We start from the raw sequence: 17,689 nt of genomic DNA on the forward strand, positions 1-17,689 counted from the left end.
AGACACATTTTCAGTTACTGTCTGACTTTTTAAAAATCTTACATATATTGTGCATGCTTGAGTGTATACCACATACATGTAGGTATCCATGCAGATCAGCAGAGGGCGTCAGCATCCCTCTGGAGCTGGAGTTACACCCCAGTTGTGGTTGTGAGCTGCCATGGGGGTGTGGCAACCCAACCCACCTCTTGTGCAAGAACAGCAGGTGCTGAAACATTGCTCTAGCTCTAGGCTTTTTTTTCTTTTTCTTTCTTTCTTTCTTTCTTTCTTTCTTTCTTTCTTTCTTTCTTTCTTTTTTTTTTTGTACTGCTGTTCCACACCAATTATTATTTCCAGGAAATAACTCAAAGACAAATGTCATTACTTCACTATTTAATCTCGGGGACATGATCTGGCTTTCAGAATTACACCCGCATTGGATCGCAGGATGATATATCATTTAAAACACCCATATTTTTAGCTTAATAAATCAAGGAAATAGAAGTCATCTTTTTTCCATTGTTGATGTTTTTTTGTTTTTTTTTTTTTGTTTTTTTTTTTTTTCTGAGAAAGTCAACAAAAGGTTGTCAAGTTTATAAATAAGTACAGCCTGGAGCTTTTCTGCTTTACGGAAGCAAACTTTTCCATGAGGAATTTTGTTGCGATGTAGACAAAGAACTACAAATCCACGAGGCATGAGTGTAGAAGTAAATTCATAATGTACTTTTTTTTTTCCTGTAACCTCTCTCACAGCTCATTGCACACATAGCATAGCGGGCATTTGAATTAATGGGTTTAAAATTATTGGAACTCAGAACAGTTGTAAAGCTACAATACAAATGAAATGAAAACGCTTTGGCTAAAACTAGAACTGTCATACATGAACTTAATGTCATTATTTAACCTCAGCATTATTAATGCTTTCACATCACAGCGCATCACTGGTGTTCATGCCTTCAAAATGCAGAACACCAGTCCCTTGGTCTAGGAAGAGTGCATTGTATCCTAGGTTATCCTGGGCTACAGAGTGAGTTCCTTGCCAACCTGGGCTATGGTGAGACCGTGACTCAAAGCAAAAATTTCAATTCCGAGGAGCTGATACATTCTGCTTTTTGAAATGGTAAGCGGCTTCCTGCACATCTATAGTAAAGATACGATGTTTCCTTAACCCCTTGGCTAGTAAGGATAAGGATTAGAAGAAGCCACTGGTACCTAGACCATTAATACCTAAACTACCTCAGATACCCAATCTGGCCTGAGCACCTCCCTCTACAAAGATGATAAACTTCAGCTGAGCCAATAAATGGGACTACATAGATATTCAGATTGAAACTTCTGCCTTAAAGTAAGCAATGGTCTCAAGATTACTATCTTTCCTCCTTTTGTTAAGGAATGTTCCTGGTTTATCTTTTCAACTCTGCTCGGGGGAGGGTGCTTGTTACCTCGATGTTCACATGCTCCTAGGAGATTGATGATGTTTGGGTGGTGTCCAAGTTTACAAAGAACCTCCAGTTCTCCTGCGAAGTCCCTGTGATCATCTTTGGAGGCATATTCTGGAAAAAAAAAAAAGCCAAGGGTTGTAATGTTTCTTCATTACACCTTTCCAAAAAGAACTGTACTGTCTTCGCCCCCAGGACTGCTGGAGCATTTAGCCACCATCAGGTCTGGGAAACTCTACCCCCTAAAAGCAGGGTTTCTCAGCCTCCCCACTGATAACTGCTAAGTGTTATTGGGAGCTGCTTTAAGTATTGGAGGTTGTTCGATGACACCCCTGATCTTCACTTGCTAGACACCAGCAATCCAACCACAAACGTATCCACAAACCAACACATGCCCCTCCTTCCTAAGCAAAACCACTCCTGGATGAGAACTACTGCTCTCCTATGGACGTTTGCTAGGAGTCCTTGCACAGTCAGGAAACTGCAGCTTTCCTAGCTTCCTGCCCTGTCTCTCTCTCTCGCTCTCTTTTTCTTTTTTTTTTATTAAAATTTTTTATATTAGTTACTGTTTATTCACTTTGTATCCCAGCTGTAGTCCCCTCCCTCATTCCCTCCCAATCCAACCCTCCCTTCCTTATCTCCTCCCTGCCCCTCTTTAAGTCCACTGGTAGGGGAAGTCCTCTTCCCCTTCCATGTGACCCTAGCTCATCAGTTATCTTCAGGACTGGCTGCAAAGTCCTCCTCTGTGGCCTAGCAAGGCTGCTCCTCCCTCGGGGTGAGGGGGGGGGGGGAGGTCAAAGAGCCAGCCGTTGAGTTCATGTCAGAGACAGTCCCTGTTCTCACAATTAGGGAATCCACTTGGATACTGAGCTACCATGGGCTATATCCGGGCAGGGGTTCTAGGTTATATCCATGCATCTGCCCTGTCTCTTCAGTGGCATTTTGATGAAAAGAACCATCAGGTTAGACTTGAGAGAAGACTGTTGACTGGCTCTCAAACTGACTGGCCAGCTTTGAGCGATGCACAGAGCGCAACTGTTGGTTTTTGAAAAGGAGCAAGATTGGGGAGGGGTGCTGGTGGCTCTGTGTTTACTAGGACAGGCTCAGAGAGTGTACCAACTGATCACGTGGCTTAGGGGCAGCTGTCATATGGACTGATTGGAAATAGGTCCAGGGCCTCCACTGTAGCTTTGGTCCTAAGAGCCAGTGCCTCAGATTTTTTTTTTTTTTAACTTAGTGTAACAGTCAGTGAACCATCCTAAAAGTTATTACTCCAACTTTGAAAATTTTCTGCCATGGCATACAGTTAAACTGCTTTACTTTTTCATAGGATATGAAATGAAAAACTGGGTTCAGGCAAGATCCTGATAGAAGCTGATTTCATGGGTTCATGCTCCAAACATCCCTTACTATTTTAGTGTTCCCTAGATACCCTGTGGCAAAAGCAGATGGTGATTAAGCAAGTTTTTGTTTGTTTGTTTGTTTGTTTGTTTGTGTTTATTTTTTAAAATATCACTCTTTATGGCTATGGCCTGGAGATAGAAGGATTGCTCTGAGTTTTAGGTTACTTACAGAGTAAGGTCCAGGTCAATCTGAGATACACAGTGAAAGTTTGTCTCAAAGCAAAATAAGAAAAAACAAACAAGAAAGACACATGAACAAAGAGAAACTATATGTAAGCTTAGATAATATTTTTATTTAGTTCCTAGTGTTATACTCCTACTATGGTGTGAAAAAGATTTAAAGTCAGTTCTCACTGAGGTTCGGTAGTGCCATCAAAAATCACAAAAACCTACAAAATCAGTTACACATGAAAACATAGATGCAAATTTTTTGATCTTGATCAGACTTACTAAATCAGAAACTGGGAATACACGAGCATTATGAGATTGGGGGTAGGGGGTAGGGGGAAGAGCATCAGTCTGTTTTTGAAAAAGTCTTGTAGGTAATTCTGATGCAAACTCAATTTCAAGAATGAGCCTTATGAGAATCAATGACACTTCCCCAAATGAGCAAGGAACGTCACAGCACCAACATTCCCAAATCCCCAGGAACCAACATACTGGTGTCTGAGTGGCTCCTACCTCTGTCTTTTCCCATGCACATCCTGATGCTATCTACCACAAGCTTAATCTTAAAGGAAACAACACTGTCATCTGCAATAACAGCCATAGCTGATACCAAGGCAACTTCTGGTGTGAAGAATGTATGGCCACAAAGGGAAGCTTTCAACAGGAAATGAATGTCTCCCCACCCCAGCGAAAGGCTGTCTTCCAGCCACTGACCTTTCATCCTCTTGATGGCAGCATCCATCCGTAAGCCATCCTTCTTGATGCGTGCTTTCAGAACCTGGCCAAAATTGCCCTCTCCGATCACATCTTGAAACTTGATGTCATTCCAGTCAAGCACGGGGTAAATTGTGGGATCCGGATTGTTTTTGGCCTTCCTGTTTAGGGCGAGAGTTCCTGAGTTGAACTGCACAGCTGGTTCTTCTCTCTGGAAAAAAAAAATTAATTCATTTTTGTGTCAAGACATTTGTCATCCTAAGGTGCATACTATCTTCTGCTTTGTATCTATGCAGGTGAAAGATAAATCACGTAATAAATTCTAGAATGGGAATACAAATAGGGTTTATCTTACAATCCCACACCGATGAGACTGTCGCCTATAGAGCTGCATGGGCCGAGGTTTATCCATGAGCAATGCCTGCAAAGCTGAGCAGAGAGAGATGATGGCCTGAGTGGCACACGAGCTTCCCACTCTGCTCTGCAGGGCTCAGTTTGTAGCTCTAGTTGGAGCAACTCACGCCTGTTGCCGGGTGTACTTCAGGGAGGCCTTTCCTAACAACTTCATGGGCCCTGTCTGTCCTTGCTCCCATGTCCTCTCATCCTGAAGTTTGAATTCTCTCGAGCCTACGCTAGCCCAGTACAAATGGTGCTTGCAGCAAAACCCAGTACAACTCTTGTTCTGAATTCAAGTGGCAGCTAGCAGTCTCTTGACGAATCACCGATACCATGGCAAGCTTCAAAGTCCCAACTCCCCTGCTGATCCTTCCTTTCCAGTAACAGCCAGACTTGAACAGTTCTGGCATGGCATCAGACCATGAGCCTCCTTTGTCTTCCATGGAAGAGAATCTTGGGGACTCAGACACATGAGTTAGACTTCATCAGAAGCACGGCATTGTGTTCAGTGTTTGAGACACACAATCAACAACACTGAGCGCAAATTTATTCTACAGAGATTGAAGCTATCAGCTTCAGAAACGCCTGGGTTTTAGTATTTCAAGAGGACTGCTGGTCAAGTTCAATCCCATAAACCTTGGCTACTGGTTAACCTAGATTAAAGAATGAGACAGGGCCATGTGCCTCAAATTCCGACCACAGATTGTTCATAGGAAAAGAAGTGCAAACATTCATTACTCTTACACGTAGGAGGGGTTATGGGATTGAGGGAAATATGAGAAAAAGCAAGTGGGAACTATGAATGGGAAAAATGTGTGGAAAATCATTTAATGACACACATAATTAGGAAATGAACCGTTACATTGAGGTCTGGTTATCCTCGTGTTCTTCTTTATCCAAAAAATGTGTAATTCATTCTATTGAAATATTCTTTCAGGCAACTGAATTCTCACATTTTTTGGAGGAATCCTGTTTTAGACTTATCCTTCTGAATACTTACTAAATGTATCCTTTTCACTTGCAAAACTCGTCTGGTTTAGACAAGATCATTCATAGTCATGCTATTTGCCTCCCTTTGTATGATGAAAGCCAAAAAAAAAAAAAAAAAAAGAAACTTGACTAAAGGATTATTTGCTGCTCCACACCTTTAAAGTAAAGGGTCTCCTTATATGTCGGCCTATGCTCATTAGTTAGTATAAAGATGAGATACTACCACGTTCTGGAAGGCCTGAGCCATTCTCCTTTGGACATTTGCTCTCTTCAGTTGCAACATAATCAGGAACACCAACAGCACTGTGAGGCAGGTCATTCCAGCCGACCCAAGGATGGCTATAAGTAGCATCTTCCCCCCTCCGAAGTCTGCAGAGGCTGTGCAGGGAAACAGAGGTGGAGCAATGGAGTTAGGTCAGGTAGACGATGGGCCAAGACCGTCTGTTGGGAAAGAGGCAGTGTAAGGGGAATATGACCTCCAGCTTACTATGGCTGTGGACCACTCAGTGATTTCTAAACTCAATAGAAATGAGCCTAACTTACAGGGTTGTTATGAGATCTCTAGAATTTACAAATATGCCTCCAAAATGGCTACGTTGATGTCATTTGTTCAACTTTGCTTCCAAGTAGGGGCACATGTAGATGAACATTATTTAGTAATAAAATAACTAGTTGTTTAACTTTTAATAATTTGTAGCTCAGTTTCTCTAGAAATACATTAATGTTCTGATGCCAAAAAAGACAGCCCATAAAATATGCTGTCTTGTTCTGTACTTTCTTTTGTTTTAAAGAGTGTATGGAAAAAAACCTAGTGATTATTGATGGCAGAAATTAGGAAGAATGAGAAAGAAAAAATACAGCATTACGTTTACATTACAAATAATCCACTTATGACTGTTTTAAATCCTTCTCCATCTTTCCTTTAAATTCCAATGAGATTAAGCTCAACATATTTTAATTTGTCACAACACAGATTATGATCCCACTTCTTAAACGTGATCAATACATACATATTGATCAAGAAGGGGGTTGTTTTGTAGTTTCTTGGTTTAAAATTTTTACACTGCATTTTTATACATAGTTTGTATTTAGAGTCTGTATACAATATGTATAAAAATGAAGCACTGATAAAGACTGTGATCTAAGAATTACAATTTTCATCCATAATGTGGCAGATACATCATCCCCTTGGATGTTTCAAAAATATCCCAGAATCCTCAGTGAATATGCAGCTCCTTTTATTGTATTTTAAAACCACATATGACCCTGACCACGTAACCAAGAACTATAATACTGTCTGTAAAAGTAAACCCTAGTCTAAATTAAGACTCTGCACAATTGCCTTTCCTTCTGACATATCTGATTTGTTCCTGTGCAGGTATAAGTCACTGAAGTATATCACATGGCACCATTTGCACAGATACAAAGTCTATTCTTATGTTGTAACTACATCAATGCTGGGCCCCCAGAGCATACAATTGAAAGCAGTGGACATAGGGCACTTAGCACCTTGGGAGGATTTCAAGCCATCTCAGAAAGCTGCAGTCCAAATGGTTAAGTTTAGTTAGCTTTCATGTGGCACCGACAAGCATCTTAGATTTAGATTAGACAAGAGAGGTAGAAGAAAATTCAGAATAGCATTGGCATTGAAATTTAAAAAGAGTCACTGAAAATCAAAGACGATTCATCTTAAGAAAAAAATGACACAGCACCACCGCTGCCAGCACACACACACACACACACACATACACACACACACACACACAGGCAGAGACAGAGAGAGAAATAGCCACATAGCCTGCTTCCCATAAGTAAGTTACACATACTTGATGTCATTTGTTCAACTTTGCTTCACAAACCTGTCTACAATGTTCTTGATGCTGCATGGAATGAAAAGACTCTATGGGGGCCCGGGGGAGAGCCAACATTCACATGGTCCTTCAGCATGTCATGTGTTATTCCATGTTTTAACTTGTTTTCTCTTCCTTACTCTCAGTAGTGAGACCCAGAGAGATTTTGGTTTTGGTCAAGGTCACACCACTGTTTAGGCAGAAGATGCAGGACTTAATTCTGGTAGTCTGGCTGCAGAGCTCCTTATGTTAGCTATGGTTCCATGTGGTTACCTTTACCCCAAACACATTTCATTGATATCAGGCATGCTAGTGTATGTGTAAGAGAATGTGCCTCTTTTTTTCTTCACAAAATTGAAATTCATTTTATTCACATTTTTCCTAGACTATTGAATAAGATGTGCTTTGAGGTTAATTCTAAGGTTTAATAATAAAAAATATGGATCAGTAGAGATTTTTTTGTTTTGTTTTAAAGATTTATATAGTGATAAAGCTTATTAGGACAAATGAATGACGGCTCATGGAAGACATATGAAGCAAATATCTCAAGGCTTTTCTGAGGCTGCTCAAAACTACTCTATGGAAATACCTGTCTACTACCAACCTTGGGATTGTGGAAGTGTCATCAGTTCATAAGGAAAGGCTGGGTTGCTTGATCCTATGTTGTTCTCAGCAAAAATATCCACCTGATACATAGTCTCTGGCTCTAGGCCCTTGAGTTGGTACTGAGTGATAGTGGCGTTCTTGATCTTCACATCAATGTGCTGGTCTTCATTTTTGCCCCGAACCTTATACCGGATGATAATGGAAGAAATCGAATAGCCATCCACTATTGTCCAAGAAACCATGGCTGTGGAGTCAGTGACATTGGAGATCTTGATGTTTTCTGGTTGAGGAGGAAGAACTAGAAATTAAAAAACAAACAAACAAAAAGAATTCAATTAAGACCTGCTGCTGCCGATGCTAAGACCCATAACCAAACCTTCAGCAGAGTGTAGGGAATCATATGAAGGAAGGAGGAATTAGTATATCCTAGAGGGGACAGGGAGCCCCACAAGGTCCAAATATATCTGAGCACAGGGGTCTTCTATGAGACTGTTTATCCAACCAAGGACCATGCATGGATATAACCTACAACCCCTGCTCAGAAATAGCCCACAGTAGCTCAGTATCCAAGTGGGTTCCCTAGTAAGGGGGACACAAATTGTTTCTGACATGAACTCATGAGCTTCCCCTCCCCCCTGAGGGAGGAGCAGCCTTACTAGGCCACAGACAAGGACATTGCAACCATCCTGAAGATATCTGATAAGCTAGGGCCAGACGGAAGGAGAGGAGGACACCCCCTTTCAGTGGACTCAGAAGGAGGCAGGGAGGAGATGAGGAAGGGAGGGGAGGATTGGGAGGGAAAGAGGGACAGGGCTACATCTGGGATGTACATACATACAAGTGAATGTATAAAAGTATTTAAAAATAAAAAAATATTAAAAAGAAAGAAAGAAAAAGAATAACAACAACAACAACAAAAAAAAACCCTGCTGCCGCCATTTAGATTACTGTGGTTTTGCCAGGGGGCTCGTGTCAACTTATTCATCACCATTCACTAACATGAAGAGAAACAGTATTTCCTCACGCTCTGACTCCAGACTACTGGCAGTGGTACTGTGACTCTTGCAGATGTGAGAGACTGTCCCAGAGGGAAGAATACAAAACATATATCACATGTAAGGCTTAGGGGATTCTGTTGCTTCACAAACCTGTCTACAATGTTCTTGATGCTGCATGGAATGAAAAGACTCTACAGGGGCCCGGGGGAGAGCCAACATTCACATGGTCCTTCAGCATGTCATGTGTTATTCCATGTTTTAACTTGTTTTCTCTTCCTTACTCTCAGTAGTGAGACCCAGAGAGATTTTGGTTTTGGTCAAGGTCACACCACTGTTTAGGCAGAAGATTCAGAATTTAATTCTGGTAGTCTGGCTGCAGAGCTCCTTATGTTAGCTATGGTTCCATGTGGTTACCTTTACCCCAAACACATTTCATTGATATCAGGCATGCTAGTGTATGTGTAAGAGAATGTGCTGAGCTCTTACAGACAAGACTCCAGAGATTTGAGGAAAGTTAGACCACATTTCGTTCAGGGACACAGGCAGGGTGACAAAGATGTGTTCTGAGGTTCCCAGGACAGAATCATCCTCGCGGTCTTCCCGAGACTATCTTGATCACAACCACAGTGGGATTTTAAGATCAGTAAAGCTGTAACTGGCTGACATCATCATCAGGTGATGGCAGCACGGGAGAAGCATATGAAGATGGACAGAGGGCATGCAGTGTTTTATGCAGTCCGGGACACAGTACATACTGACTAGCTTCCTTCAGAAGAACTACATATGGGCTTCACTTCTAGACACGTTCCTTGGACATGAAATGAAAGCTTTCAACCCTGTGCACATGGGAATATGCGTAAGAAAAAAAAACATTACAATTTTTGGTGTGGTAGCTAAAATAAATAAATAAATAAATTTTAAAAGAAATTGATAAATGCATGGTAAAGACTCCTGGGTAAAATAGTGGATTGGAAGCTGCCTCTGTGTGGTGTCGTGATGAAAAGAGTCAGGATGAAAGAGAAAATGTGATTCTAAGCTTTCTTCTTTTAAAGACTTCTTGTAAATCTTTTGTACATTCTTCTGATTTTATTTATATAGTTTTCATTATTTTTTTTATCATTTATTACAGTTTATTCAATTTGTATCATGGCTGTGACCCCCTCCCTCATCTCCTCCCAATCCCACCCTCCTTCCCTCTTCAACCCCTATGCTTCTCCCCTAGTAGGGGAGAAGACAGGGAACAGGACAGGAGGCTACCACGGAGAACCTCTGAAAGACTCTTTGATCGAAGTATGGAAGTAGAGGCTGAGACTCATAGCCAAGCTTTGGGCAGAATGCATGGAATTTTATGAAAGAAGGGGAAGACAGAAAGATCTGGAGGGAACAGGAGCTCCACAAGGAGACCAACAGAACTAAAACCAAAACCAAACCAACCAACCAAACAAACAAACAAAAACTGAGGCCTGGGGCCCTGAAGAGAATGATATTCCCAACCAAAGACAATGCATGGAGAGGACCTAAAATTCCTGCTCAAATGTAGCCAATAGACTCAGTCTCCAAGTGGGTTCCCTAGTAAGGGGAGCAAGGGCTTTCTATGGCATGAACTCAATGGCAGGCTTTCTGATCACCTTCTCTTGGGGGGGTGCAACCTTGCCAGTCCACAGAGGAAGATGATGCAGCCAGCCCTGATGAGACCTGATAGGCTAGGGTCAGATAGAAGGGGAGGGGGAGGAGGACCTCCCCTATGAGTGGACTATAGTTTTCATTATTAAGCAAATTCTTCTTTCATTTTCCTTTTTTCTCCTTGTGCCGCCTTATTTGACTATGCTTTTAGTAATATTTGACTTTATCTGATTCTTAAGGGCTTGTATGCTTTCATTATTGTTTCCTTTCTTACATTTATCTAATTTGTTTATCAAGTTTTCATTATTGAGAAAATTTTCAACTAAAAGTATGTGTACATGTATTTGTGCATGTGTGCATGTGTGCTCATGTGTGTGTGGAGGCCAGAGCTTGACATCTGGTGTCTTACTTAGTCACCCTGTACCTTCAATTTTGAGATGGAGTCACTAACCAGTGAAATCACAGGATCCTCCTCTCTCTGCCTCCCTAGCTTGGGGACTACAGCTACAACCCAGCTCGCCCAACTCTTATGGGATGCTGGATCTCTGCACTCACATTAAAAAAAAAAAAAAAGCACATATCAAATGTTCCATCTCTTCCACCCCTAAAAATGTATATGTCTTGTTCTTTCCATGTCTCCTTCATAATGGCCTTTTCTATTTTCTTTGTCCTTCATTTATTTAACTCTGCTTCTCTACTTTTTCTTTACATTGAGCTCTTCCTTTATATCGTTAATTTACTATTTCTAATTTACACTAAATAATTTTTACTACATAACACATTCTTAGTGATTTTTGCCATTTTCTGCCCTGTGGTAACTGGCAGTCTATTAGATGGTGTGTGAGTGACTTTCAGTTCATCTGAGGTGTATTTAAATACCCTCTTCAGTTTAGCACTGCTGCTTTTACAGCAATTGGTTTTCTCTTTTCTGGGAATTACTGCTTACTGAAAGAATCCCAACTATAACCAGAATTGACATCCCAATCAATAGACAAGTAAACTATAAAAGGAAAGTACAAGAAACATGAAAAAGAAAGGCAACAAGAATCCTTCAAAAGATAATAATGTCCCTACTACTGAATTTAAAAATACTGGAAGGAGTAAAGTATTAGATGAAGACTTCAAATTTTACTTGTAAAAATAACCAGTGACCTCAAAGAGGATACCAAGCAAAGAGATGAAGTAAGTAGACCAACTCAGAACCAAAAAGTCTCAAAATAGATGAGAAAATCAGCAACAGAGGAGGAAAATTTCAGCAATGTAGTAGAGAAATTCAACAGGAAAATTGAGATGTGGGGGATGGTAGAAGTTAAAACCTCATTTAATTAAAAAAAGACCCACAATGGGAAGGATTACCAATAGACTAGACCAATCAAAAGAAAAACTATCAGTGATAGAGAACAAAGTTAAGAAAACACTATATTCAAATATCAACTTTAGGGGAAAAAAATCAGACTACAGAGATGACATGGAGAGTAAGAGTATTTGTTACATAATCATGAAGAATTTAATTTAGATCCTAGTACTCATATCAAAGGCCGGGTGTGGTTATGCACATGAATGTAATGCACAACTGTTGAGAAGCAGAGACGTGGGGATCACTGGGGCATGATGGTTGCCAGCCTGACTCCAGTTCAACGAGAGACCCTTTCTTCAAAGAATGATAGAGAATGATGGACCAGAACGCTCAGTTTTCATCTTTGGGTTCTGAGCATGTACATAGGCAATGCACCCATTAACGTGTATGTGTTCATTTGTTCATTCATTAATGTATGCACACACACACAAATAATGAGCATGACTGTAACATCTCAAACTCCTAAAATATAATCAAAAGTTCACACCTACATAAGCATCCATCGAGTAAAAGAAGCTAAAATTCAAAACCAAAGGCATGGAGAAAACTAATTAACAAAATTTCAGTAGAAATTAGCTCAAATACAGAAAAAAAATAAATATCCAAGTACAAGAGGTATTTACAGCTTCCAATAGACAAGGCCAAATAAGAACTTTTCCGCAACATATTAAGTTTTGACATGACAAAAGGACAAAAAAGAAACAATATTAAAATGTGTTAGAGAAAAATCTCTAATCCACTTAGAAAAAGAAAAACTCATCAGAATAACATCAGGCCTCTCAATAGAAGCTCTAGAAGAAAAAAGCAAAAACAAAAACAAAAAAGAACAATAAAATTGCCAACCAGGATTATTATATTCAGCAAAAGCATCTATCAAAATTGACAGAGAAATAAGAACATTTTAGGACAAGCACACAGGAGGGCAGTTTGTAACCACCAAGACAGTGCTGCAAAAGAGCCTTAAATGAATACTATGCATGGAGGAAAAAAGAAGACAGCATCAATTGAGAGCATAGGAAATAAAAAATTTGGAGAGGAAAAGTTGAACTACAGAGAACTAAGAAGGAATTCATCATATCCAACACTGGTAACCACTAATATGAATAGAGAAGAAAAAAAAGAACAATAACTCAACCAACCAAAAGAACACAAAACAAAGTTACAAGCTTTAGTAAACTTCTCTCAATGATAAACATAAATACAAATGGCCTTAACTCTCTAACTTAAAAGATGCAAACTGGGAGAGAACCAGCCCCTGACACTCTTGATTCTCTGCTATGATTGCATACAGAACCCTAGGAAAGCTGTCCTCTGGGAGGCTCCATCCAGCCATGGATCAAAAATAGGTGCTGAGACTCACAGCCAAACATTGGGCAAAGTGTAGGGAGTCTTGCAGAAAAGTAGGAGGAAGGATGGAAGGACCTGAAGGTGCCAGGAGCTCCACAAGAAGACCAAGAGAGCCAACTAACCAGGACACGAGGGGCTTGCGGAGACTGAAGCTCTCCCCATGCATACACTGGACCTATACCCTCTACACAAATGTAGCAGATAGGGAGCTTAGGCTCCATAGGGGATCCCTAGTAAGGGGAGTGGGGGTTGTCTCTGATATGGACTCTGTTGCCTGCTCTTTGATCACTCTCCCCTGGGGGGGCTGCCTCACCAGACCACAGGGTAAGAGGATACACTCAGTTTGATGTGACTTAATGAGCTGGGGTGGGTGGATGGGTGGGGCACTCTCCTTATCTGAGGAATATGGGATTGGGGTAGGGGAAGAGGGAAGGATGGTGGGACTGGGAAGAGAGGAAGGAGGGGGCTATTATTGGGTTGTAAATTGAATTAATTAAAATTAAAAAATAATAAAAAATAAAATAAAAGCTGCAGATTTCATTAATGTATTAAAAAAAAAAACAAACCAAGATCCAACTTTCCATTTTCTCCAAGAAACACACATCACTAACAAAGACACAACGGGGTGAAAGAATGGAGGTTAGTTCATCAAGAAAATGAAAGTCAAAGACAAGACAGCATAGATGTTTTGATAACAAAAATTAATCTGAACTGATAAACAATAAACCATTGAAAAGATAAACTGCAAATATATATGCTCTGAATACTGGGGTCTCCCAGTTTCATAGAATAAACACTAATGGATATGAAAGGACAGGTTGGTCTTGACTTTGACCTCACATTCTCATCAATACCATTCAGACTAAACATCAACAAAGAAACTTCAGAGTTTATCTGTTTCATAATGTGCACTTAGCAGACAGTTACAGAATACTCCACCCAACAGTTTTAGAAAGTTTTGTAAAATAGACTACATTTAGGCTGTGAAGCAAATCGTTAAAACATAGAAGTACTGAGCCCAGCGCTGGAACTCAGTTGATAGAGAACTCCCAGTATGCAAACAGACTTAGTAGAAATCACATGCTCATCTCAGAAAAGACATTTGATAAGTTCAAAACCCCTTTATGATAAAAGCCTTGATGAAAGTGGGAATAGAAGAAACACCTCAAAGCCATACACAATGAGCCCCTAAGCAGCATTATATTAAATGGGCAATTTTTTTCCTTTAAAATTAGTAGTGAGGCAAGAATGTCCATTCCTTCATTCTTAAGTACTTCAAGTCTTTATGAGACAAGGAAAGAGAGGTCAACAGGAATGTCAAATCACACTATCCCCGCTTACTCTTCTACTTAGATTCCACATCGAAACAGATCTGATAAACATTCAAACAAGTAGCAAGACACAAAATACACATACATGAGGAAGCAAGCTGTGACCTGGGGGTGTAGCTCGGTTGGTAGAGAGCTCAGCTAGCATGCATGAAGCCCTGCGTTCCATCCCCAGCACTGTATAAACTGGGTGTAATGGTGCACGCCTGTATTCCAGAACTCAGCTCAGGAGGCAGAGGCAGAAGGATCAGAAGTACAAAGCCATCTTCAGCTTTATAGAAAGCATAAGGCCAACCTGTAATAGACGAAACTGTCTCAAGCCAACAACAAAACTCATTATTTCCTATATACCGATACTGAGCTCATCAAGAAAGAAAAATCCCACTCACGGTAGCTTCACATAAATAACCTAAGACAAAACAAGAGGTGAAGGACCTCTACAATGAAAATTTAAAAACACCAGAGAAAAAAGTTGAAGACACCACAAAATCAAAAGATCTCCCATGCTCATAGATTGGCAGTGTGAAAATGGCTATATTACCCAAAAACAGTCTACAGACACAACACAACCCTTATTAAAAAAAAGTCTAAAACATTGATTATAGAACTAGGGGAAAAAATCCTTAAGTTAATATGGAAACATAAAAAACCCCACATAGCCATGAACTATAGTAATGGAAATAGCATGGTGCTGGCAATAAAAACAACCACCTAATTTTAACAAAATCATAAAATACATGCTGGAGAAAAGACAGCTTCTCCAGAAAATGATGCTAAGAAAACTAGATATCCAGATATAGAAATATGAAGCTAAACTCCTATGTCTCACCCTGTGCAAAAATCAATTCAAAAATGAAGTAAGGACCATGAGAGGCCTGAAACTCTCAAACTGCTAGAGAAAAACAGGGGGAACTTCAAGGTATAAACACGGGCAAGAGTTTTCATAAAAGGACCCTGATACCATAGAAAACCAGCCTAAAAACTGAGAAGAAGGATTGCGTGACATTTGAAAGCTGCTGCACAGTAAAGGAAATAATCAGCGGGATGAAGACGTGGCTTAAGAAATGGGAGAAAATCTTTTCCAGTTACGCATCTGGCGGTTGATCGATGTCCACATCTGTAAAGAATTCAAAATATTAACTATCTGAAAAAAAAAAAAAAACACCTCCAAATACCTGATCAGGAAGTAGGCTAATGAAATGATCAGGAAACCTCAAATACCCACTTGGTAAGGAGGTTAATGGAACGAGCAGGCACTTTCCAAAAGAATAAATTCAAATGGCCAGTGAATATTTGAGAATGTGTTCGGCGTCCTTAACCATCGGTAAAATGCAGATTAAAGCTGTGTGGAGATTGTACCTCACCCCGGGTAGCAGAACGGCTGCCAGCAAGAAAGCAAATGACAAGTTGTTCTGGTTGGGATATGGGGAGAAAGGGTAACTTATCTCCCGGGGCTGGAGCACAAACCTGGGCAGCTACTGTAAAAATTGGCATGGTGGATTCAAAGCAGAATCTCAATTAGAACTATCATCTAAGCTGGGCGTGGTCACTCGTGCTCATAACCCCAGCGCTCAGGAGGCTGGGACAAGAGGATCACCACATGGTTTTAGGACAAAGGGGGCCAACTAGTGGTTCCAAGTCAGTCTGGGGTCCAGAGTGGCCCTCTGCCACACACAAAAGCAAAACGATAAAGAAAGAGAAGGAGAACAATAACCACTGCCACGTCAGCAGCTACAGCCACGTCAGTCCTGGCAAGGCACGAACCTGCACACCAGGCTATTGCTTCAGCAGTCGCAACAGCCTAGACCCATCAGCAGAGGAATGGGCAAAGAAAACGTAGTAGTCAGTAAAGAAGGATGGAACTGTGGCACTTTTGGGAAAGTGGATGGTCCAAATGAGATCAGACAGACAAATACTTCCTGTTTTCACTCATGTGTAGTATCCAGATTTAAATATGAATATATGTATTCATATGTATGCACACATATATGACACGAAAAGAGAAGGGGAACAACATGGGAAGGAAAGTAGCAAGGGCAGATGTGGAGGAGGGGCAGAGTACTGGAGTGCGGGGGACAAATCAAAGCAAGGTACAGTGATACATATGTATTTAAACGTCATAATAAAACCCACTGTTTCGTGTGATATCTAAAATAATTCCTATGGGGGTGGATTGATGACTTAATAGTTAAAGGCACCAGCTCCTCTTCCAGAAGTTCTGAGTTCGATCTGCAACCACGTGGCATCTAACAACTGTGAGAGCTCCAGCCCAAAGCCAATGCCCTCTTTGATCTCCATGGCACTGCATGCCTGTAGTGGGTAGACATAAATGCAGGCAAATAGACCCAAAACATTTGTGAGAAAGAATTTTATGCAAAAGTTTAAAAGGCACATGTTAGATCTAAATAAACTAAAAGGTGTAAATCATGTGCACTCAGAAAAGGATGAAGAGATATCTATGTGTACATATATATATGTACATACACTTATGACTCTTCGCCTGTATGGACATATATATTCAAATAAGTGGGAAGACACATAATAAACACAATTTTGTCTGGAGACAGAGGTAAAAAGGAGAATAGGAAACACAGTCTCGGGAAACTAAAATGTGTGTGTGTGTATACTTTGTTATTGTTAAGATCACATATGACAAAAGTGTCATACTTCTTCATTCTCTGTGTTGTTAGTCCTTACACGATTTTGTAATTTCTAACTCTTATGCAATTAAATATATCTACAAACATTTCAAATTTAACAATTATTTTAATTATATTTAAATTATTATGTAAATTACATTATATATGTAAATATAAATGCATAAAATTAAATATACAATTTGAATATATTTCACACAATTAAATATATAGCATTTAAATATATACATATATGCAGATACAAATGTGTGTATGTATACATTACAATATAAATAAACTAGATGTCTTTTGTTTTTTTGTTTTGTTTTATTCTGTTTTCTTTTCATTTTTTTTTTGTCAACTTGACATAAGCTAGATTTATCTGAGAAGAGAGAACCACAGTTGAGAAAATGCTTCCATAAATAAGACTGGATGGAGTATGGAACATTTTTAAAATTAGCATTGATTTGGGAAAGCCCAGCTCACCGTGGGACCACCTCTGCGCCCTTGAGGTGTGTAAGAAAGCAGACTGCAAGCCAGTAAGTAAGTACTGTTCCTCCCTGGCCTCTGCTTCAGTTCCTGTCTTGAGTTCCTGCCTTGGCTTCCGTCAATAGATTGCAACATGGGGTATGTCAGACAAATAAACCCTTTCCTCCCTAGTTGCTTTTGCTCATGCTGTTTTGGCCCCACAAAGGAACTCTGACTGTGACAATGATGAAAAATCCCTAAACACTGGCAAAACAGTTCAGATTTCCATGAGTCACTGGTAGAAGAAAGTGTTACTGGGGGGATACAGAGCTATTTTTCCTAGGCGTTACTGAGCACAGAGAACCAGCCGCAACAGACAGCCTTGAC

General features: G+C 40.2%; 1 protein-coding gene across 2 annotated transcripts in view; it reads right to left on the minus strand.

Moving 5' to 3' along the window:
- Tek (TEK receptor tyrosine kinase) overlaps nucleotides 1-17,689 on the minus strand; it is a 117,877-nt gene that overhangs the window by 20,764 nt on the left and 79,424 nt on the right. The window contains exons 13-16 of one of the 2 annotated variants that reach the window (XM_055618979.1): nucleotides 7,544-7,843; nucleotides 5,316-5,467; nucleotides 3,704-3,914; nucleotides 1,422-1,532 (exon numbers count right to left, since the gene is read on the minus strand). In XM_055618979.1, the coding sequence (XP_055474954.1) occupies nucleotides 1,422-1,532; nucleotides 3,704-3,914; nucleotides 5,316-5,467; nucleotides 7,544-7,843 (774 nt within the window). Of the gene's footprint in view, nucleotides 1-1,421; nucleotides 1,533-3,703; nucleotides 3,915-5,312; nucleotides 5,468-7,543; nucleotides 7,844-17,689 lie in introns of both variants that reach the window. The other variant, XM_055618978.1, reaches the window with a different exon arrangement.

Source organism: Psammomys obesus, unplaced genomic scaffold, assembly GCF_907164565.1.
Source record: "Psammomys obesus unplaced genomic scaffold, mPsaObe1.curated_primary_1811, whole genome shotgun sequence".
In the NCBI taxonomy this organism is placed as follows: Eukaryota; Metazoa; Chordata; class Mammalia; order Rodentia; family Muridae; genus Psammomys; species Psammomys obesus.